This window comes from Oreochromis aureus, linkage group 14 (assembly GCF_013358895.1).
Source record: "Oreochromis aureus strain Israel breed Guangdong linkage group 14, ZZ_aureus, whole genome shotgun sequence".
Lineage (NCBI taxonomy): Eukaryota > Metazoa > Chordata > Actinopteri > Cichliformes > Cichlidae > Oreochromis > Oreochromis aureus.
The window spans coordinates 41448998-41471467 of NC_052955.1; the positions used below are offsets into that span (position 1 = coordinate 41448998).

Consider the following 22470-nt stretch of genomic DNA (forward strand, 5'->3'; position numbering starts at 1 on the left):
GCTGTGCTGCTAGCACGAAAAAACTAACTGACTGGACTGCACAATTCATTCTAATGAATTAAAGCTTCAAACCATAGAAATGGTTCAGCCTCGAGTCTTCTGTAAGTTAGATCTAAGATTAACAGCACGTGTGCACAGCAGCACATCACTGTGAGGTAAATATGGAGGGAAATCAGCTGTGAGCCTTGTTTTTTCAGACCATGAACACAGAGTGAATGCATAAACTCAAAGCGTCTCACCTCCCTCATGGCAGTGGAAGACTTGGGGAAGCTCTTTCCTCCAGTCAGACTGTGGTATCTCTTCTCCAGGGCTGACAGCCTCTCCTTCTCCTGGACAATCAAACCACATTGTTAGGAGCCAAAACAACACTTTGGGTCACAGGTTATTTTGATGTGTGACATGGTTCGTGCGTACCTTCTGGAGCATCTGCAGTGTGAGCGTTCGGTCTTTAGCCAGCCGCTCACACTCCTGAGCTGCCTGCAGGCCGAGCTGGTTGGCCTGGTTCTCCAGAGCCGACACCTTCTCCTACACAAGACGACACAAAAGTCGGTGCTACTGGTTGTGCTAACATATGGTGCACCTGCCCGTAGGTGACATGACGCGTGCTACCACTCTAGTGCAAACAGGCATTTCCTTTGTGCCAGTCTCTCTGGGAACAAGTGGTGCAAAGATGGTTTTCCCCCTTTATGTCAATCATACATTTTTAAGAAATGATTCACACAATCAGACTGTGATCAGTCCCACAGCATCAGGTGTGACACATTCACAGAGGACTCCCCCATAATCGTGCTACACGAGCGGACACCAGCAGGAGACTGTGTGTCCTCACCTTCCTCTTGGCCACACTGTGCTGGTACTCGGCTCTCTCCTGCAGCAGCTGCTGGCTGATGGTTTCTCGCTCTTCCTCCAGGCTGCTCTCTCTCTCCAGCTGCTGAAACTCCAGGTCCTCAAACTTTTTAGTTCCTGCTTCCAGTGCCTCTCCGTCCTAATCACACAACACCAATCATGATCTCACAAACACAAACTCAGACATTAATGTTGTATTTTTAAAGCCCTGCTCACTAAAGTGCTACCTAACATTAGAAATGACTGGTTTTTGGTCTCACACACCTGGGGAGCACTTTTAAACCTATGTTGGTTTTCCTGGCTGAGCTGGTCCAACATGAATGTCAAACATTCAAACCTGCTGTTCTCACTATGCATAAAGAACTTATCCTGACACAGTGGCACCCGCAGCTCATGAGACATTCCTGATCCTAAATGACGCCGCGACATTTCCATAAGGAGGCGAAGAGCAGGAGCATGAATCTGGTCAGGGCCTAGGTTAATTGATTAGTGAGCAGCATTATGTGAGCCATGACAAATGACAGAAGAGATGCAGATCAGATTCACACATACAGTGGAGTGGAGGCTGTATCACATGACCCGTATTTGAGCTAAATGCATCCCTAGGAGCTGCTCCTGTAGCGTGGAGGAAGGACAAAGCACGCCAAAACTTTAATACTGAGGCTTCAAAAAGTCCAGAAACCAAGTGTGACACACTTCCACAGAAGCACTGAAAACCTAAAAACAACCTTTCTGTACAACTGCTGCAACAATGAGTCTGCAAAACCTTTGGTGTCTGTTATACAAACTGGGCGTCCACGGCTGTGTGGGCGTGTGGGTGCCCACGGCCCACATTTAGCAAAAATACATTAGCAAATATTTAGCTTGGTTAGACTTTATTATTGTTACTTAATTATTACCACTCTGACTGTCAAAGTGTTGGCTGGGGTTTGTGATCGTTTGCTTTTTATTATAAAACAGAGAAAAGGAAACATTGGGAGGAAAATGCTTTCTTGGCTGGTGTTTTTAATAAAATATATCAATAAAGCATTTTCCTGTGACACACAGCTTTACGAGCTCCCGAGCTGTCATCTGCAGCAGAGTGGTGTTACAGCACAGATACCAGCAGAAATATGATAGTTTTGCCTGGTGATTCAAAATTATGTGCGCGCCCAGAGGGTTTACCAAGATTTGGCCTCGGTGTGAGGAATTAGACACTTTATTTTAACATATGTCAACAATCTGTATCTCTAAGGATGCCTCTTTGAGTCAGAGCCATGAAGTATTAGGTGCTATAAAAGCAAAGGTTGTGGGTGGGATGGACTACAGTCAGGAGGTGGGAGGGATGGTCTGGGTGCTTCTGATCAACTGACGACCCACCCTTTTGAGCTGTTCCTGCAACTGTTCCCGCAGGGACTCGGGACAATTATGAAGCTGGTTCTTCAGCTCAGCGTAGCCCTCCTGGAGGCTCTGCAGAACCCGGCGCTCGGCCTCAACATTAGCCCTCTCCTAGAAAGACACGACACACACCCACACACAGGATGGATGGACGATAGGAGACAAAGACAGAAACACACTGCTCAAAATCCACGCCATGCAAATCAAACGCTGTAAGGTGTTAGCAACAGACACAGTCACAGATTTTAAGGCAGTCCACAGGAAGTAGCAGGTACAGCACCTAATATGAAATACTTTAATATTTCAAACATCAATAAGCTGCACAGAAGTTTCCACAAAATGTATTTGGCAGTGATTGAGCAGAGAACATTCCCACCCGAGGCCTCCTGGGTGCCTTTCCAATAAATACTAACCTTGCTGTTATTGGCCGTGCTGAAGCAACAGTGGCTTCAGAACTTCATCTTCTAAAAGTGGATTTCTACATGGAAAAAGGTCCACTAGGACTCTACAGACAGAGTTTACAACTACCTACGAGAAAGTTACTAAATGTATCTTCTTTCCACTTCCTGCCTTTGTAGTGAAATGCTGTATGTGCGAGTACAAAGATGCCACCTACAGGATCCACAACACACTCGTACATTCCCTCCTCTGCTGGTGGAACATCTTATTAAAGGTCCCGAGCAGAACCGAGCACTACAGAACCAAAACCTACAGACAGGCCTCCCTCGTCAGAGGGGGAGGAAAGAGGCGCGCACACTGTGAGTGCAGAGGAAGCAGAGGGAGGATTAAGGGTTAACGATGGCAGTTAGTCAGCTGAGTGAGACTGGAGTGCACAAAGACAAACCCTAAGGCAGAAACATGCAACAGGAGACACTGAATGAGGCAAATCAAGTCTTTTACTAAGCCCCTCACAGCATGGATCCTCTATCAGTAAACAAGGATGCTCAGAAACACCAACCGTGATGACCCAGTGAAGACTGAAAGCACAGGCAGTGAGTGTATCTGTGTGTGTTTAACCTCTGTGACCTCGAACTGAAATAAAACTCTGAAGCTCGTCCGTCCGCCCCGCCCTCCTGATTACTGCTTCATGTACCTTGTCTTTCTCTCTCTGGATGGCGCTCTCCAGCTCGTCCAGCTTGTGCTGCAGCTGAGCGATGATATCTGTTTCGGTCTCTATCTGGTCGAGCTCTGCTTGCCTCTCGCCCTGCAGTAAGGCGCGCTCCATCTCAGCCTGGAAGGACAGCACAGTGACACACAGTGGGACCAGCGGGCTTTGAGACGAGCATCATCATAACGATGCTGCTCTTCTTAGAGCAAACGTTATGAAAAGACGCTGGATGTCACCAATTCCCATCAGCATCATCCACTGCTCTACCTCTTGTTTGGACTCTTGGAGTTGCTGCTCCAGTTCTGTGAGCCGGGTTTTGAACTCGTCAATCCGAGCCAGAACACGGACCCGCTCTTCCTCCAGGTAGCCCAGCTCCACACGACCACCGCTGCCTGCGCTGGAGGAGTCTTCGTGCTTCAGACAGAAACAGAGGGGTGAAAACATAAAGCATCAATCCCAAAGGATTCAATCCTGCCACAGATAGCTGTCCACGTTCATTCAAACATATGTAATCAGTCAGGAAATCAGATAAAAGATGGAGAACAGAGGAAGACAATTAACTGAAGGCACAAACAAAGAAATGAGCCTCGTGCAGGATCCAGTGCAAGGTTCTCATCACCAACAGAGACACAAGCAATGCGAAAGCAGATAAACTGCTTCACATTACAAAGAGCAGGGTTCGTACGCTTTTTTCAGGGTCAAATTCAAGCACTTTTTAAGCACTTTCAAGGTCCCGTTTTAAGCTTTTCCAGCACACAGTTGCAGCAACTGTGACGTTCACTAGTAGAACTGACACACAAAACAAAACGACTACACTACACACTAACTACACAAGACAACACACTAACTTGAGACTCCAAACATGATAAACGTCACAAATCTCTCACGTATCAAAACTCTCACTCGCTCTCTCTCTCTTCCCAACAACCAAATGCCACATGTTGCCGTATCATTTTTTGATTGGTCGACATGGTACATTTTTCCACCAATAGGGAAGGAGTGTTTTTCTTTTTCACTCACAAGCAAAGCGTGTTTGCTAGCGCTCTCCATAAAAACGCCGTTTTTACCGTTTCTTCCCGAGTAAACGCCACTGTTTTATTCAGAAACCCCCCAAAAACATCGGTTTTACGTGACCTATCAACACAATTTAAAAACTGGTATATAGTTTGAAGTCCGCACGTTAGACCCAAGTTGAAATGGAGGCTCTGGGTCCGTCGACCCCAGAGGGTTAATCAGAAAGCCTTAAGTTAGCTAGTTATGTACCGGGCTAATGTTTAAAGCTTTCACTTGAGTAAATTAACTCATATTACTGCTAAGTAATGTTAGCTAAGTTCACAGCATATTCCGTAATAGCGCTGTCAGACTGCATCACACTCAGTGCATTTCAATCTCCAGCGAGTTTGATAGCTAGCAAAATAATAACCATAATTTAAAAAAATAGCATGTGTAACGTACACGTACTGGAAAATTATTTACTAGGACTCACCTATCATGCGACTGGAGAACGCAAACTCCGCCATTGTTGTTTTCCATCAAACACTCATTAAAACAGCAACCGCAGCGGTCCCCAACCTTTTTTGCGCCACGGACCGGTTTATGCCCGACAATATTTTCACGGACCGGCAATAAGGTGTCGCGGATGAATACAACAAAATAAAACTAGTGCCGGTACCGAAAAAAAGAAGATTTATTCATAACACACGTGAAAAGACCCAGGAAAACCGAGTTAACGATAAAAACGATAACAAAATAACGTTGAAAACCGATAAAAAACCCTGAAAACCATACATTTCACACCTGAGTCTCAACTCTCGCGGCCCGGTACCAAACGACTCACGGACCGGTACCGGTCCGAGGCCCGGGGGTTGGGGACCGCTGTGTTAGCGCACTCATCCCCGACTGTCCGAGGGAGGGGCGGGGTCACATATTGAAACAGACGCAAGGCAGCCCAGGCGGGGAAATTTTGCTTTTGCGTCTCATTTTATTTCTCTATCTGATAAGCAGTGTTGGGTAAGTTACTTTAAATTAGTAACTTAGTTACATTACTAGTTACTTCTCTAAAAAAGTAACTCAGTTACTTCAAGTTACTCGTTACTTTCAAAGTAACTAGTTACTAGGGAAAGTAACTTTGGTTTTACTCAGAATTCTCTTGTTAATGTGTTGCTTCCGTAACTGGATACCCAGCCAGACTGCCAGTCTTCTAGCTTGCTTGCTTGCCACAAGTGCACTGTGCCACCTACCAACAGAAAGGAAAAAATAATGTGCACATTTCCACGAGAGAAATCCCACGCCTGGACCGTCATTGACCGCCGCCATGATTCTAGCCTGCTTTTTACATCCAACACAAAAACTGCAGTCGTGGTGCTTTTGATTGTACTCAGAACTTGGAAATTCTGCCTTCTGAATAGGAAGATGTAGGTAACACCAGACTGCAGATGAGCTGCATACAGAGCTGGACTGGGACAAAACAATCGTCCCGGGCATTTTGACTAGAGACCGGCCCACCATTATAGGAAAAATCATAAAGCCTTTGAATGAAAATAAACACTGTTGTGACAGTGATGTACACTGTTCTGATGGTATATACAGTTAAGCCCATAATTATTCATACCCCTGCCGAATTTTGACTTAAAGTTACTTTTGTTCAACAAGCAAGTTCGTTTTTGAGCAGAAATGACACAGGTGTCTCCCCAAAGATGATAAGACGATGTACAAGAGGCATCATTGTGGAAAAAAATATTTCTCAGGTTTTATTTATATTTTAGCAAAAAGTATCATGTCCAGAATTATTCATACCCTTCTCAATAATCAATAGAAAAAAGCCTTTATTGGCTATTACAGCAATCAAACGCTTCCTATAATTGCAGACCAGCTTTTGCATGTCTCCACAGGCATTTTTGCCCATTCATCTTTAGCAATGAGCTCCAAATCTTTCAGGTTGGAGGGTCTTCTTGCCATCACCCTGATCTTTAGCTCCCTCCACAGATTCTCAATTGATTCAAGTCAGGACTCTGGCTAGGCCACTGCAAAACGTTAATGTTGTTGTCTGCTAACCATTTCTTCACCACGTTTGCTGTATGTTTTGGGTCATTGTCGTGCTAAAATGTCCACTGGTTCCCAAGGCCAAGTTTTTCTGCAGACTGCCTGATGTTGTTGTTGAGAATCTTCATGTATTGCTCTTTTTTCATGGTGCTGTTTACTGTGATTAGGTTCCCTGGTCCATTGGCTAAAAAACACCCCAAAGCATTAGGTTCCCACCACCATGTTTGACAGTGGGGATGGTGTTCTTTGGGTTGAAGGCTTCTCCATTTTATGCCAAATGAAGGCAACATCATTGTGACCAAATAATTCAATTTTTGTTTCATCTGACCATAACACTGAAGACCAGAAGTCTTATTCTTTGTCCAGATGAGCATTTGCAAAGGCCAAATGAGCTTTTGCATGCCTTAGAAGTGCCTGGAGAAGTGGCGTTTTCCTTGGTCTGCATCCGTGGAACCCAACAGTGTCCGTTGGACTGTCTGCCTTGAGACATTGCCACCAGCAGAGCCCAGATTCACCAGAATGGCCTTGGTGGTGATCCTTGGATTCTTTTTCACCTCTCTCACTATCCTCCTGGCCAGCACAGGTTTCACTTTTGGCTTCCGACAACGTCCTCTGAGATTTTCCACAGTGCGGAACATCTTGTATTTTTTAATAATACTTTGCACTGTAGCCACTGGAACTTGAAAACATTTGGATATGGCCTTGTAGCCCATTCCTCACTTGTGAGCAGCCAGAATGCACAGCTGCAGGTCCTCACTGAGTTCCTTTGTCTTAGCCATGAATGTCCACAGACCACCTGCAGAGAGCTGCTGTTTTTCAACTGTTGAGTTGATCAAAACAGCTATTTCCAATTAATCAGGGTAATTAGGATGCTTTAGAACAGCTTTGAGTATTTGGAATGGTATGGAACTTTGGATTTTCCCAGAGACTGTGACAGTTTGTGAAGGGTATGAATAATTCTGGACATGATACTTTTTGCTCAAATGTAAATAAAAACTGAGAAATATTTTTTTTCCACAATGATGCGTCTTGTACATCATCTTATTATCTTTTGTGAGACGCCTGTGTCATTTCCAGTCAAAAAATAACTTTCTAGTTGAATAAAAGTAACTTTAAGTCAAAATTTGCCAGGGGTATGAATAATTATGGGCTTAACTGTATGTATCAATCTATCAATTGTTGGTTGTAAGACTCAGATAATTATTTTTTTTTAAAAGCGAGACATTTTAAATGAGAATAATAAAGAAAAGTATTTCCTTGTCCCCCACTTTCCCTGTTAATGCCCTACCTGCCCCCCTGGCAACACTTTGCTAGATCCACCCCTGCACAGTTACCAGCTGTCAGCTACGTAGAAAAGGATCCTGGTGTTATTTGTCTCTCAGAAACAGCTCATAACTTCAACTCATTCATGTCACCTAAAAGGTAAACCTGTTTCTCCATCACCTGTTCAGCTCTGATGATTCAGTAAGGACATCTCCTGGTTTCATCTGCATGTTTCCCTCTCACCAGATAACCAAACCGATATCATGACCAGCAGCTTTACAGCTGTGGCTCCAGCAAACATCAGCTGATACTAGAAATTAATATTAAATAAATTCTAACAACAGCTGATCAAGCTTAAACGTGCTGCTGTTGTTTAACGCGACATCCGCTGGTTTCCTCTTTCTGGCGCAAAGTGGGCGATAAATAAACAAGAGAGAAAAGCCGATCAGCTGATCATTGATCAGTTTCATGATTGAAGTAGAAACAGGAGAGAATGAGAGAAGAAGAGGCAGCTGTGCAGCTCCAGCTTTGTGTCTTTTTCATTGTAGCTGAAGTCCAGGACAAACTGTTCCTTTTCACCTCAGTACGAAACGCGTAATATTTTCTCTGAATACCAGACGATTCTGTTTTTTAGGGGACGGTTGGAAACTCTAATAATTAACCGTATGAACAAAATAAAGTTCAACATCAGTAACATAGCACCCACACAGCTGTATAGAAACTCCGTCATGCTAGCTAGCACGCAGTACGAAAATGTCAGCATACCGAAAATAAACTCCACCTAAACTTGGTTTATATCTGACTCCGATAGACTGCAGGTCATAACTTCTTACCTGAAGTTCAGTTCACCTGACACGCGGACCGGCGGCCGCTTGGGTCTCTCCTCTTGCCTCCCTTTTCTTCATCCACCTGCTGGCCTCCACCACTTGCTAATGTTATTGAATCTGTGGAAGCTCCGCAATATCCACCACACGAAGTAACGAGTAGCGAGCCTATCTAAATCCCAGTAACGAGTAACGCGTTCCTGGTTTTGGCATAATAACTAGTTACCGTGCTCGTTACCACAATAATAACGTAGTTACTGTAACGCGTTACTTAATAACGCGTTAGTCCCAACACTGCTGATAAGAAAACAATTCAATCAGATAGCTACTTATTGTGAATGAAATACAGTTACATTTTCAAGCACTTTTAAGCACTACATCTGAAATTCAAGCACTTTTCAAACCTTGAAAAGACGACATTAGAATTCAAGCATTTTCAAGGATTTCAAGCACCCGTACGAACCCTGAAAGAGAAGCTAAGTGGAGTCTTGTGAAGATGAAAGCCTGATGCAGCAGAGCCAAGCGCACCATTTGCAGCTGCATGCAAAGACAGCATGTGAAACCAGCGTTCCCTCTGACCTGTCTGTCTCCATTGTGCAGTGTGGATGCTGCGCTGGGAGCAGGAGACGTCCTCACCTCCTGATGAGTGCTCTCTGTGCTACTACACTCCTCCTTCAGGTTCTCCTCGTCGCTCTCCCTCTGTCTCTGTGCTAGACGGAGCGTGTTTGAAGACGCCATCCCTCCCGGCGCGTTCTCCAGACATCCTGGGAATCCCAACCTCCCCGAGCACAGCGGATCCAGGCCGGTGCCCTCTCCTTTGTTGTACTCAGCACAGAGGTTTAAGATGGTCTCTAGTCGCTGTCTCTCCTGTGGCGAGCACACAAGGAAAGGAGGACATGAGATCAGGGCTGCACAGGCAGGAGTGACTGAAAACAGAACAGACCGGAAACAGACTCAAACAGCTAAAATGTAACAGCTTAGCTGTGACGACAGACACACTGATGTGTTTACGCACACGGCAGCCAGACTCTGAACAGCTGCTCGGTTCCTGACTGTAAAGGTGCAACTGGTATTATTCTTATAACTAAATAATCAGCTGATTGTCTTTATAATCAACTGAGATGAACTACTGCTGACTTTGACCTTCTCGACCTCTTTACAACAGGCCTAAGCTGTTGGGGCCTCCCATGATGCACTGCTTCTTTTACACTGTTTACACACAGTTCCATGTTATTACTTTATTATTATTAACCAATCTCTGTCTCTCTTCCACAGCATGTCTTTATCCTGTCTTTCTTCTCTCACCCAAACCAATCACAGCAGATGGCCCCGCCCCTCCCTGAGCCTGGTTCTGCCGGAGGTTTCTTCCTGTTAAAAGGGAGTTTTTCCTTCCCACTGTCGCCAAAGTGCTTGCTCATAGGGGGTCATATGATTGTTGGGTTTTCTCTGCAGATCCTGTTACTGTAAAATCTCTGTGGTACAACATAAAGCACCTCGAGCTGACTGCTGTTGTGATTTGATCCTATATAAATACATTTAGATTGAATCATTAACTCGCAGACGTGAAGCAGAGACAAACTATTCTTCAGTTGGTAGCTGTTAAGAAATTTGTCCTATAACTCGGAAAATTCTACAAAACTATTGTCATCATCTGCGAGTCGCCCGACTAACTCACCGGACCGGCCCTGTGGTCTGACTGGTTCACCTATCAGTACATAACCTGGAACAAACTGGTGCCAGTTAGTGTTGTAGCCTTACACTCATTAACAGTCTCACTTGTGTTTTATGGATTTTAGGATGTTTTTAAAATAACCCGAGCAGGCCTCGCTGTGGTGGTAACTGTCAAGTCTTTTTATAGTACTTCATGTCTTCCATGAGTCCACGTGCTGCACAAACATGGATCCACCTTAGCTAACAAGTTAGCACTCCACCCTGTCATTCAAAGACGGCCGTGTCTAAATTAGAAATGAACAACCGTAATGCTGAAGGTCGCAACAGAAAGTCCACAGTGGGTGGCATCGCTGTGGCTGCATCCGCTGCACAAATCTTTGATGTGAACACAGGCTGGGTGGTGACATATTAAAATGAACACAATACATAATCCAGTCCACTTTTTTTTTAGCTCCCCGGCCTTACATTAAACAGCTAGCACTGCTTGAAACAACACGGCAGCCTCTCTGTGTGATCGCCTGCAGTCAGCTGTCACTGTGTGGGGTCAGGTCACCCACCCAAATATCTACTGCCCTCTGCTGCAGACGTGCTGTCTCCGAGGGCGGCAGGCGGCAACAAAACACCAACCACTGTTTCACAGATGCCTTTAGCTAAAGCAGCTAAATGCTCACAACTCCAACCAATCTTTTATCAAAAACCAACTCAGTGACACACTTTGTGTTCTTGTGATCTCATTCAGACCCGATCTGGAACACTTGGCAAGCCGAGCTGTTTTCAGCCACATTAATGAGCTTTGGTGCATCTTTCCCCCTCATACTGCAGTATGAGCATCTGCATGATTAGGAGCTACAGCCCCCCCATTAGTGTTAACCTGGAATCTGGGACCAGCTTAGCTTGTAACTGAGCGAGTGGGAGGACGAGACCCCTCTGGGCTGTGGAGCAGTGTTGTACATTCACCAGAAAACTTCAAACATGTCCTTGCAAGTCTAAACCTACAGTCCTCCCACTCAACATCTGCTTGAGTCTACACAAAGGTTAGACAGTTCGGGTTCATAAGCTGTCTCGATTTAGTCAAGAAATCGTCTGATCTGACTGCGAGCCAACCTGAATGAGGAGCAGCATCACACAGTTTTCCACATCAACCAACTTCAAACTGGGCCTAAGAGATGCTCTCAATCAGCTGTGGACAGATTTCTGTGAATCCCATTTTCTGGGTTTGTTTCACAGAAATCCCCCACTTGTGTCCAAGTCTGTCTGCAGACGTCTTTAGCAGCTCTGAGGCGTCTCTGAGCTGGCTGAGAAGGACGGAGGTGTGTTAGACCTCAGGTCAGTGTGTTAATTAGAGCCAATATTAGAGACAGTAACAGCAGCACATTTACAACATGTAGAGCTTTTAATTTGGACCTGGCAGATGACTACGAAAGATGTCCCAAGTTTAATGAATGCGCCAATAAAAGAACTTCTCCTACTATTAATCTGAAACTGGTTTTAAAAATCTAATGTTGGGAAAAGAAGAAGAAAATCTGGGTTTACTTGCTCTCATGATGGATACATAAGCAAAATCAGACAAACACCAAGTGCCAACAGCATGGCTGAAACACAGACTGTAAGAGTCTCCGACACGCCGTAACAAGACGCTAGGACTAGGCGATATGGCCCAAAATTCATATCTCGATATTTTTTAGCTGGATGGCGATATAAGATATATATCTCGATATTTCTTTAAAGCCATAAAGTAAGAACAAAAAGAGAGTTCTTAGTCACACTGTGTCCCAGATGTCACACAGGCACTTTTATTAACATACAGCATAGATGTACAAGAAAAAATTACTCAGAAATAAATTATCAGCATTCATTAATAATGATCCATAAATAAAATAAAACAATGTTGTTGCTGTTGTGCATAACAAAAAGCTCACAATTGTGCAGTCAAAATGTAAACTAAAAGACCGATTTCGCAGCTGCGCTGTTCCCAAGTTCTACTGCGTGACTGACAGCCTTGAGTTTGAAATCCGCTTCGTAACCGTGTCTCTGAACAGGAGCCATTTATGGTCCTTATACACACACAGTACGGTAATATTACGTTAGTCGTGTCCAAATTCATGGGCTGCATCCTCCTGAGGACTCGGCCTTCGCGGTCTACGTTGGCTGGGTTCTCATGCAGCCCATGTATTTGGACACCCCTGTTGAAGCACAGTATGTATAGGGCTTTGGAGCGTGATGTCACGGGAGGGGGGCCACGCCCCCTCCCGCCATAACAGTACGCCAAGCAAAACACACGGAAGCGTCAGCTATGGTTCGTATGTGCTGTGTTGTCGGTTGCAACGGTAGATCACACGACAGGGAAGGCAAGAAGCTGGAAAATGGGCTCTCTTTTCATCGTTTCCCCTCCTGGAGGCAACGGGAGGGACCTCATGTATCCGATATTACTAAACGAAGACGTCAGGCTCAGACGAGCGGATATCGAGTTCCCTGCCATCCCCAAACGAGAGCAATTGCCCATCTGAGAATTCATGTTGAGCGAGTAATAGGTAGTTTGCCTAACAAGTTCAAAATGCTACACACTACAATGCCAATCCGTTTACTCATATCATGTGAGGGTGAAGACACAACACTGCTTGATAAGATTGTTAAGGTGTGCTGTGTTTTGGTGAATATGTGCCCCAGTGTGGTTGTCAAACCAGGGCCAAATGAAACTTGCTCTTGTTGAATATTCATAAAACTGCTGTGTTGCATGTACAGTTCATTTTAAATAATTGTACTTTCTGTAAAGTGGTTTCAATAAAACAGAAAAGAAAAGTATGTTTTGTTTTGTTTTTATTCAAGATCTGTTCACATGTACTTAGCAAGTACATACACATGAAATGCAAACTGTTTACATGGCAACGCACAGCTGGCATCAATGGTTCATCTAGAGCAAATTTTGGGGCAGCTGCTGAGGAGAAGTCAATGTTATGTGCAACCTCTGGCTGTATCTTGGTCATATGGTCAACGTACTCACAACGTGGAGGCTTAAAAACGGCCAAATCTTGTACCCAACCGTTTGTGAATCAGATGTGCGCCTCCAGGAATTTATAATTACGAAAATGATTTCCCCTATGCGCTGACTCCACAGACAAGGTACGCGAAGATATCGGGATAGGACAATGGCGGTATGCTGTCTGGGTTTCCACTTCACTGCCTTTTTTCATACGGGTCCACATTACCGATGCACGCTATTTTTTTCCAAGTACCGTCTCTTGGCGTCTGGGCGTAATCGGTCGCGATACAGCCCTTTGTCTTTTGCGCTGATTTTAAGCATGGTTTTGGCAGTAACGCATCCAACACAGTCTGTTTGTTTTAAATTTGTTGCCTTCTGACATGGCGCCGCGATCCCACAATGCACTGCGGCGTGACGTCAACTCCAAAAGCCCTATTACTCCGCGAGGCTCCTGACTACGGTAGCCATAATGCTCCAACAATCCATCAAGCGGTGCGGCTTCGTAGCTTACCAAAGTCGTACTATAGCATTTTTGACAGATTTTTGAGTGCCGTGTGCCACATAAAATCGGTTCGCGGTCAGTAAGTACAACCAGAACTCATACATAAGGCGCACTGTCAATTTTTGAGAAAATGAAAGGATTTTAGTGTAAGGTTATAGTCCGAAAAATACGGTATTTGAGTTTTGTAAGGTGGTTTGTTTCGGGGCAGGAGGCTGGGAGACTTCGCGGTCTGGGATACAGCACGCAGTTTCACACACTCTTCATTTTGCACTTCATGGCGCTGTTGTAAATGGTGAAAATACTAGTAGTGCTAGCTGCACGGCGTCAACATGTTAAGGAGCTAACCGCAACGCTAACACGTTGACGCCGTGCAGCCCCACGCACGGGGCGATCCGCGGTAACTCGTTAACGGAGATTTGCCCCGTTAATGCAGTTATGGCGTTAACGTCATTTTAATGACAGTAAAGCTGCAGCACTAAAATAGTAATCTCCAAATGTTTTGTTTTTACCGACCAGCTCCTCTTCGATAGCTGCCGTGTCCATCTTGTCATTGCCTGCAGATGAAGCGATGGGGGAGGGGGAGTTGTGTTCAGTGAAGGAGAGGCGAGGTCGAGTAACGCAGCGTAGAGACAAAAGTGGACGAAAGACGCAAACTTGCAGCTCCACGAGTGTAATTATAACGTAACATAGACCATATCGCTATAAACGATATGGTCACATCTCATATAAAAATATATCAATATATTTAAAAACTCAATATATCGCCCAGTCCTACAACACGCGTTCCCCTCCACACTGACAGAGCTGGAGATGATGGCAGACCTCCACAGCAACGTTCATGGAGACCATTATAAACACACATCCATCAATGACACTTAGAGGAAATAAAACCCACTCGCTACAGAAAGGGAACAGTATTAGCCTAGCTACAAAGGCTAGGTGTAGTACAGAGTACTGCTAAACACGTTGTTTTTGTTTATTTTCTGCGCTTTTGGTCAGACCACATCACTTTCTCCAGAGATCAACTGCTAAACATCAGCCAGTCGTCTCAAAATAGGCTCATCCATTTTTCATAAACCTAAACATTTCCTCTCACCACTACTGTTCTCCCTCTACACTAATGACTGCACCTCCAAGAACTCGGCTGTTAAGCTCCTAAAGTTTGCAGATGACACCACCGTCATTGGCCTCATTCAGGATGGTGATGAGTCTGCATACCGGCAGGAAGTTGAGCGGCTGGTACTCTGGTGCAGTCAGCACAATCTGGAGCTGAACACTTAAAAATGTAGAGATGACAGTGGACTTCAGGAGACATCACTCAACTCTGCTCCCCCCTCACCATATCAGACAGCCCGGTGTCGACTGTGAAGATCTTCAAGTTGCTGGGTACCACCATCTCCCAGGACCTGAAGTGGGAGACCAACATCAACTCCATCCTCAAAAAGACCCAGCAGAGGATGTACTTCCTGAGACAACTGGGGAAGTACAGTCTTCCACAGGAGCTGCTGATCCAGTTCTACACTGCAGTCATTGAGTCTGTCCTGTGCTCCTCCATCACAGTCTGGTATGGTGCAGCCACTAAACAGGACAGGAGCAGACTGCAGCGGACTGTACAGGCAGCAGAAAGGATCATCGGTGCACCCCTGCCCTCCATCCAGGATCTGTACCTCTCAAGAACCAGGAAACGGGAAGGAAATATCATCACAGACCCCTCACACCCTGGACACAGACTCTTTGACCTGCTGCCCTCTGGCAGACGGTACAGAAGCCTGCAGACCAGGACCACCCGACACAGGAACAGTTTCTTTCCCCTCGCCATCTCCCTTCTAAACAGTTGACCTGTCACACTGCTCCCACTGCCAGACTGCAGCTGCACCTTATGTCATCATTACTGCTAAAGGAGGCCGAGGAGTAACTAAAGGTACATTCTGTGGTACTCATTTCACTTCATTTCATTTCTGTCATCCTGTATTTTATGTATATAAGATTTAGATTGGTTATTTATGGTTGGTTTATACAGCTTTGTGTATCTTTGTGTATGCATGTGTACATGTATATATCCACACGTGTGTGTGTGTGTGTGTGTGTGTGTGTGTATTGTGTTGAGATTTACAATTGCTGTGTTTGAGAGTCACCATCTAATTCCTTGTAAGCTCCTGATATTACATGTCAGGTTTGTGATGATTTTCCTAAATCAGTCTGTGTTATCTCAGGTCCTCACCTGTAGGCGTCACAGTTCTGCTGTTGCACACCTGACTACACTTACAGCAGACTGTTCGTCTCTCAGGTTCACGTGTTCTCAGACATTTGTGTTTCACAGCGTCTGTCCTGTGTATGCTGGCTCAGTGTGGAGGCTCACAGGGAACCTCAGTGAAGTACACGTGTCGGCCTTTATCCTGTGACTCAGGTAAAGGATTGTAGGAAATGCAGAGTGTCCATGAAGCCGAGCCAAACAGGTTTTTATACATCTAAGCGTTTCTATTTTAGTGAATGCTTAAACCTGCCTGTGTGCGCTGCTGTGTCACCAGGACACACAAAACAAAGTCACAAGTCTGAAACCACCAATATTGTGACCATCACAGACACAGCCCAGTCCTTGCACTGGTCACATACTGGAGTAAAATCAGCCAACATCTGCAGGAGGAGACAAACTTTCCTTTCATGATGACAGATGTGAGTCTCACTGCTTTTCTACACATTTTACAGCAAATTCACAACTTTGATTCATAAACTGCAGCTTTGATAATCTCCTTAGAGCTGCAGTATCAGATCGGTTTGCATGCAGTCTAAATCCCACACATGAGATTTTTCATGGAGTGTTGGTGCTGGGTCACAGTCATCCAGACTCCAACCACGGGGGCTGTGAAGAATGCCCGAGTCCCCAGACATCTCCAGCCTGCACCCACCCCCGGACACCAGGTCACACATTCCTCTCAGTCTCACCGACTGGCTGGATTAGCTGGATTATAGCGTTCTGAGGCCGGTGCTGCTGGTTTATCCTTGTAATGCGGCTGTTTCAAGCATGTTTTTCAGGGAATGTGTTGTCTACAGGATTACTGCAGATCAACTATTGCTCTACATTTCTTAAACAAGAATATTAAAACCTCACACGTCCCTGTGGTCACTGTGTAGTACTACAGTAAAGTTGAAGTCAGCAGGTACTTGGTGCACCAGGAGGAAACAGCTGGCCTAGTTTTGAACAAACAGTTTCCAAATCTGACACAAACACTAATAACACTCATATTTCATTTGTTCCATTTAGAAACCAAAGTATTAAACCCACTGTGTGACTTTACGTCTCCACACAGGCCAGGTAGGTGTGGGTAACCCTTTTTCCCCCCATATAAATGAAATCACCATTTAAAAACTGCATGTGGGCGTGGCTGAGCTCAGGAGGTAGAGGAGGTCATCAACTGATTGGGAGGTTGGTGGTTTGATCCCGGTCTATGTGCCAAATATCCTTGGGCAAGACAGCAGAGAGCACTTGAGCTCAGAAGAAAGAGCTTGTATGAACGAATGAACGAGGCATGTTGGTGAAGAATCATTTACTCGGGTATCTTTGTGCCAAAACATGCTTGATGATCTGAAACAAACATAGCAGTCAGCTGGGTTATAACCCACTGGCAGAAACACTGAAGCTGTGCTGTGGGTGGCCTGATGTCCTGTAATCTGAGGCAACAATGACAGGAGGAGGAAACAAACAGGAAACAGTTCATGTCTTCTGGCGAGGTACCACGCATTTACTCCCTGTTAGCTTCAGACCACTGAAGCATGTTTGTGTGAGAGCTCTGTGTTAGCTTACCATTTGGCACCAGCTCCTCCCTCAGTAATTGAACTACTGTAACGGTGTTGCTTTGAGTAGTAACAACCCTGTTCCCACATGTGCTGCACAGAGCCATGGACGCCTCACTGTAACTCTGTGCCATTCTCATCCTCCCAGCAGTCGGCATGGCTTCCTCATGTCTCCCTCACTCCCAGGAGAGTCACCGTCTCCTGTTTAATCCTCATAACCTTTAATGTTCCTCCCCCTCCTCCTCCCCCGAGCCCCCAGAGGGCCTTTCCCTGCCTGAGTACCTTTGATCAGAGCGGTTACTTTTAAAGCGTACGGCCACGCTCAACCTACGTCACAGGCGTAAACACAAGCCTCACATGCACAGGCTCTGCAGGGTAAACTGGGAAAGTTCAACAAAGCCTTATTCTCTACATATATCTGCAGGCGGGGTGGGAGAGGGAGAGTCACACTCGCCTTCTCCTTAACGGTCTACAGAACAAACCCATTGATGATCACAGCCTCGTGGCTTTCAGCTCCCAGAGGAGGAACAAACAGACGATCCTTACAATTTCTGTTTATGCTCGTTTCTCTGTCCTGACTGAACGCACAAACAGGAAGAGCTGTTTAATAAAGCTGGTGGTCCTCAGTGTGGAGTCGCTGGCACCCATCATCCAATCAAACTACAGGGCTGCTGCTCGTAGAGGGGGTGGCTAGCATTTAAACCGCCGACGCCTCCTCTTTGAGTGGCATCCAAGGCCCGAGGGCACTTCTTAAAGTGAGGACCAGGTTCCAGTTATCGCATCAAACACTTGCAGCATAGAGAGGAGAACATCAAAGGCGAGATCCAGCGATTAAAGGCGAGGTGGGAGTCATATTTTTACATTCTCTAAACACTGCTGGGAGACCATAAAGCAGGCTTATGGCTTGATTGTTACAGGATAGAGATAACACTGAGTCTGCAACACGTGCAGCCCATTACATCAGCTCTGTCAACTTAAACAATTTGCTACGCATAAGAAATTATGTGATTAAATATCAATATCCGCCCGAGAAGCTACTGGGTGCAGCAGTCAAACAGTGTGGCTGGAGGAGATTTAGTTACTGCAGGAGCCAAAGTAAACAGCTGCACTGTGGAGGATGCACACAGCAGCACAGAGCTCTGCTGGTCCTGATAGCTCATTGTAGGCCTGTTGCATATATAAGCATGTTTAGGTATTTCTCTTTTTAAATTTGTTCTTAACAACAGTGAGACACCTGTGGGTCCTCTCAGGTAGGATTCAGAGTAAGGGCCAGGCTGCTCTGACTGACACACGAGCAGCCAGCTGGAGATGCTGCTGTAGTTTGTGTATGATAGCACAGAGATACATGTTTTGGTTCTAATAATAATAATAATGAGGCTTGGCGTGAGCCTGACAAGAGTCTCATTCCAGCATCTCGTCATTTATCACCAACTAGCACACGTGGATGCAGACTGCTAACCAAGGTTACGAGCTGCTACAGAGACAAACTGCAACACTGATTTCAGCTCCAGGTTTCGAGCACAGTGAAACCCTTTCTCTGCTTTACTGCATGCATTTAGAGTTGAGTGATGGTGCGAGGTCGCTCACACATGTTCAGATAGATGAAACTGTCTTGTTAACCAGTCTGTGGCATCATCCATCTATAACACCTGTGGGGTCCACATGGGCGGAGCCAGACGCACAGCATCGACCTGCACCAAGCTCAGCTCCCTCAGCACTTTATCACTCTGTCCTATAAATATGGAACAGCTCACTTGTTTGTTGTTAACCAAACATCTGTTAGAAACTTCCTGTTTACTTTGTAAGAGATTATAGTGTTGGTAACAGCACTGAGACTAATACACAGACGGTGTCTGAAATGTAGCTTAGTGCTGACTTGTCCCAGCACTAACATGTATTCCATACCACAGTCGTGTGCACTGAGAGCACCTGCGGCACACTGCAGGGCTCTGCCTGCCCTGTGCTTCAGCACAGACCCCACATTTCCACACAGTCCAGGTTTATGGGACGTGATAATGGGAATTAAAATCACATTTCCCAAACTCCACACAAATAGTCTGAGGTCCTGAGAGCACCGAGCTGTAACCACACAACATCACATGCAGCCAACGGGCCTCTAAACAGTGCTACTTTTATGCCTCCACCTCGAGCGTAAACATCAGCAGCAGTTACCTTCATGAGAGCTGCCATGCTGTTGAGAAAGACCGGCTTCTCTCTAGCCAGAGCCAGCAGGTACACCATGGCCTGCTCCCTGCTCTGAGCTCCCAGCAGAGGGAAAGTCCTGCTGCCGCTCAGCATGTGATAGCGGTCCATAGCTGCTCTCTGCGAGCCTCCTGGTCGAGCTACTTTGGGACTGACGAAGAGCGGAGCCTACCCTCCACTTCAGAACCCCCGGCCTCTCAGGTCTTATGAGAGGTGGTGGTGGAGTTAGAGATCATAACATGCAAGGACTTCCTGGAGTGGGAGGAGCCCTGCTGGGTGGTTCTAAGAAAAGCAAAGGGGCTAATTCTGCATATGAAATAGAACTTTATCCTGAAATAGGCCATGTTCACTCCCATGACTGATGGTCTTCAGCTGTTAGATACACTCCTAGCTGTAGATATCAGCGACCGCGCGAGCTTTGAAGTGCTTCGACTGTTCTGCGCACTGGCTTCGAGTCCAACTTCTGCTAATTATTTCTCTTTTGGCTGTTTAATAATGAAAGCAGCACCTTTGAAGTGCTTTGTGCTGCTTTAAACGCTCAGCAGAGGCACATTAAAAACCTCCAAACAATTTCACTTCATGATATCAGGAGCTTCCAGGAGTCTGCTCCAGGAGGAAGACCACGCTCGCCCTCATGGCCCCTGAAGTTCCACATTCAGCAAGAAAAGAAGTCATTTTCACCAAAGCAATAAGCAATCCTTGTGTTACATCCTTTAATATACTGAATGGATGTGTTGGAGCATCATGCTGCAGTGATGAGCTGATTCATGCATGTATGATAGAAACACGAGTCTAGTGTTGTTTGGGGTATTTTACTAAAAATGAGTGCAGCCTGTACTCACTGCCTGCTTCTGTGTGTGAGGACTGACTTATTCTGTAATGACATAAACTCAATATTTTAAGAGTGTTGATCATTTTTCACTAACCAGATTGTGCCCCTAAAAATATATAAATCCAGGTTTAGCTTATATATTACATAACACCCAATGCTGCGGTCTGCATGACTTCAGCTGCAGACTTGTCCAATTGAGGCTGTTACAGCTCAAACTGAATCATTATTTTGGTCCCTAGTGGTGACTTTTAGGTTTTTAGGTCAGCTGCAGGCTGAAGAGGAAGTGAGGTTTGGACTTTTACAGATTAGGATTAGCTCCTTTCAGCTGGGCCTTTCAGGGCTCACCTCAGCACATCGCCTGCCTCCACCAACCTTCACTACGTCCATGAAGCTTCTCTGTGCTCCTCGTTTCCTTCTGCCCATGCCGGGTGCAGCCACTAAACGGCTCAAACTTCCCAGCCTGCTGAAACCAGTTTACCTGTCTGACCTTGTACGTCACAGCAGGTCATCTTGTAAACATTTTCGGGTCACAAACAACCCTCGACACTCATCTCCACCCTGCCTGCACGCTCTTCTTAGTGTCCTCAGGTGTTTACCTGTGCTGCTTGCATCATCACCACAGACACCAGTGATGGTTGATGTGACTTTTGAGTTTGTCATCCAAACTCATAACTGAAAGTCAAATGTAATTAGCTGCCCCATGTAAACATCCCTCATCTTCTTCTCCATTTATAATTCCAGTTGCATCATCAGATCTCAGGTTTATACATTTTTATTACGATAATAAAAGTTGAGTATGACTCGTTTAACGTCCTGCAGGCGGTTTCTCCGGACACTGGTGCAGCTGAACCAGCAACATCAGCAGAGCCCCACCCATCAAAAATGTTACATTTGGATAATATATGCTCATGTTTTCTTCACAGCTCTCTGTCTTCATGCATTTCATTACAGACATTCTGACTTTTCAGCACTTCTGAGCAAATTTGCATTTCAAAGGGTTTAAAAAGCGAGCGAGTGAGACCTGTGGAAGCTGCCGGTCAGCATCACCAGCAAAGGCTCCAGTCTGAACAGTAGGATGGTGCCCTCTAGTGGACAGGCCGGCAAACAGCAGACTGCAGCCAAGCATTTCAAACTTCTTTTTCAAACTGTGTCCCCTGCTGCGTGTCCTCTGATAGTCAAACAGCACCGTGAACACAATGCTGTGTTAGTGTGACACGGTGCCTTCTAATCTAATCTGCCTCTTGTTTGCAGCAGCGTCGTTGGTGCCGTCTCCAGACTGGATTACTGCAGCTTTCCTTTGGATGGGTGGGGGAACAGATTTATGGCTGTCCCAGATAAAGAGTCGTCTCATCTGTTCAAGCACATCTATCCTTTCCTGTTTCCCGGCCCCGTCTGATTTTCTAGCAGAGAAGCTGGAATCACAGTAATCTGCCTGGCCACAGTAAACATGCAGACGGGCAGCTTGCTGCTACAGTCTAAATATTTACTGTGCAGTGAATTACAGAAACGCTCCCTTTGAGCGTGAAAACTTCTCCCTGCCGGTCAGTGGGTTCGTGCGGTGTAGGTGCACGATATATTTGGCAGCCTAGGTGGGCAGGTTTACTGTCCCACAGTCGCTGGACATATTTGGTCGCGTCGTAGGAGACGATGGTACACATATGCAGAGCGCGGGTATATTTGGGGCACTAATCCTCGTGGACGACGGCAAAGACACCAACTATGCAGGAAACCCTCCCCAACACCTCAGACGTAATATGAAGGAAAACATCGAGGAGGCAGACTGGGACAGGTTGTTGACAGCAGTTTCTCAGAGTTCAACCTCCTTTTAAACTCCACGAAATCAAATCTCTGCCTGAGGCGAAGTCCTCACAACTCCAGGCCCATCGCTGATATTTCAAGGGCAGGTCAAGAGAAGAGAACTCAAGTCTAGAGAGAGTTGTACATCTGAGAAAAAAGCTTTATTAAAGATGCATTAAGCATCTGACCTTTATCAACCTCCGGGAGCAACCAGGAGGGATTTCAACAACAGAT

At 45.7% G+C, this 22470-nt stretch overlaps 1 protein-coding gene across 14 annotated transcripts in view; it reads right to left on the reverse strand.

The window, feature by feature from the left end:
* phldb1b (pleckstrin homology-like domain, family B, member 1b) overlaps positions 1–22470 on the reverse strand; it is a 131935-nt gene that overhangs the window by 18525 nt on the left and 90940 nt on the right. For 8 of the 14 annotated variants that reach the window (XM_039622756.1, XM_039622759.1, XM_039622758.1 and 5 more), the window contains 7 exons: positions 9040–9327; positions 3599–3745; positions 3317–3454; positions 2206–2334; positions 830–985; positions 415–525; positions 240–329 (listed from right to left, as the gene is read on the reverse strand). In XM_039622756.1, coding sequence (XP_039478690.1) covers positions 240–329; positions 415–525; positions 830–985; positions 2206–2334; positions 3317–3454; positions 3599–3745; positions 9040–9327 — 1059 coding nt within the window. The remainder of the gene's footprint in view (positions 1–239; positions 330–414; positions 526–829; positions 986–2205; positions 2335–3316; positions 3455–3598; positions 3746–9039; positions 9328–22470) is intronic. The other 6 variants (XM_039622765.1, XM_039622761.1, XM_039622764.1 and 3 more) reach the window with 3 other exon arrangements.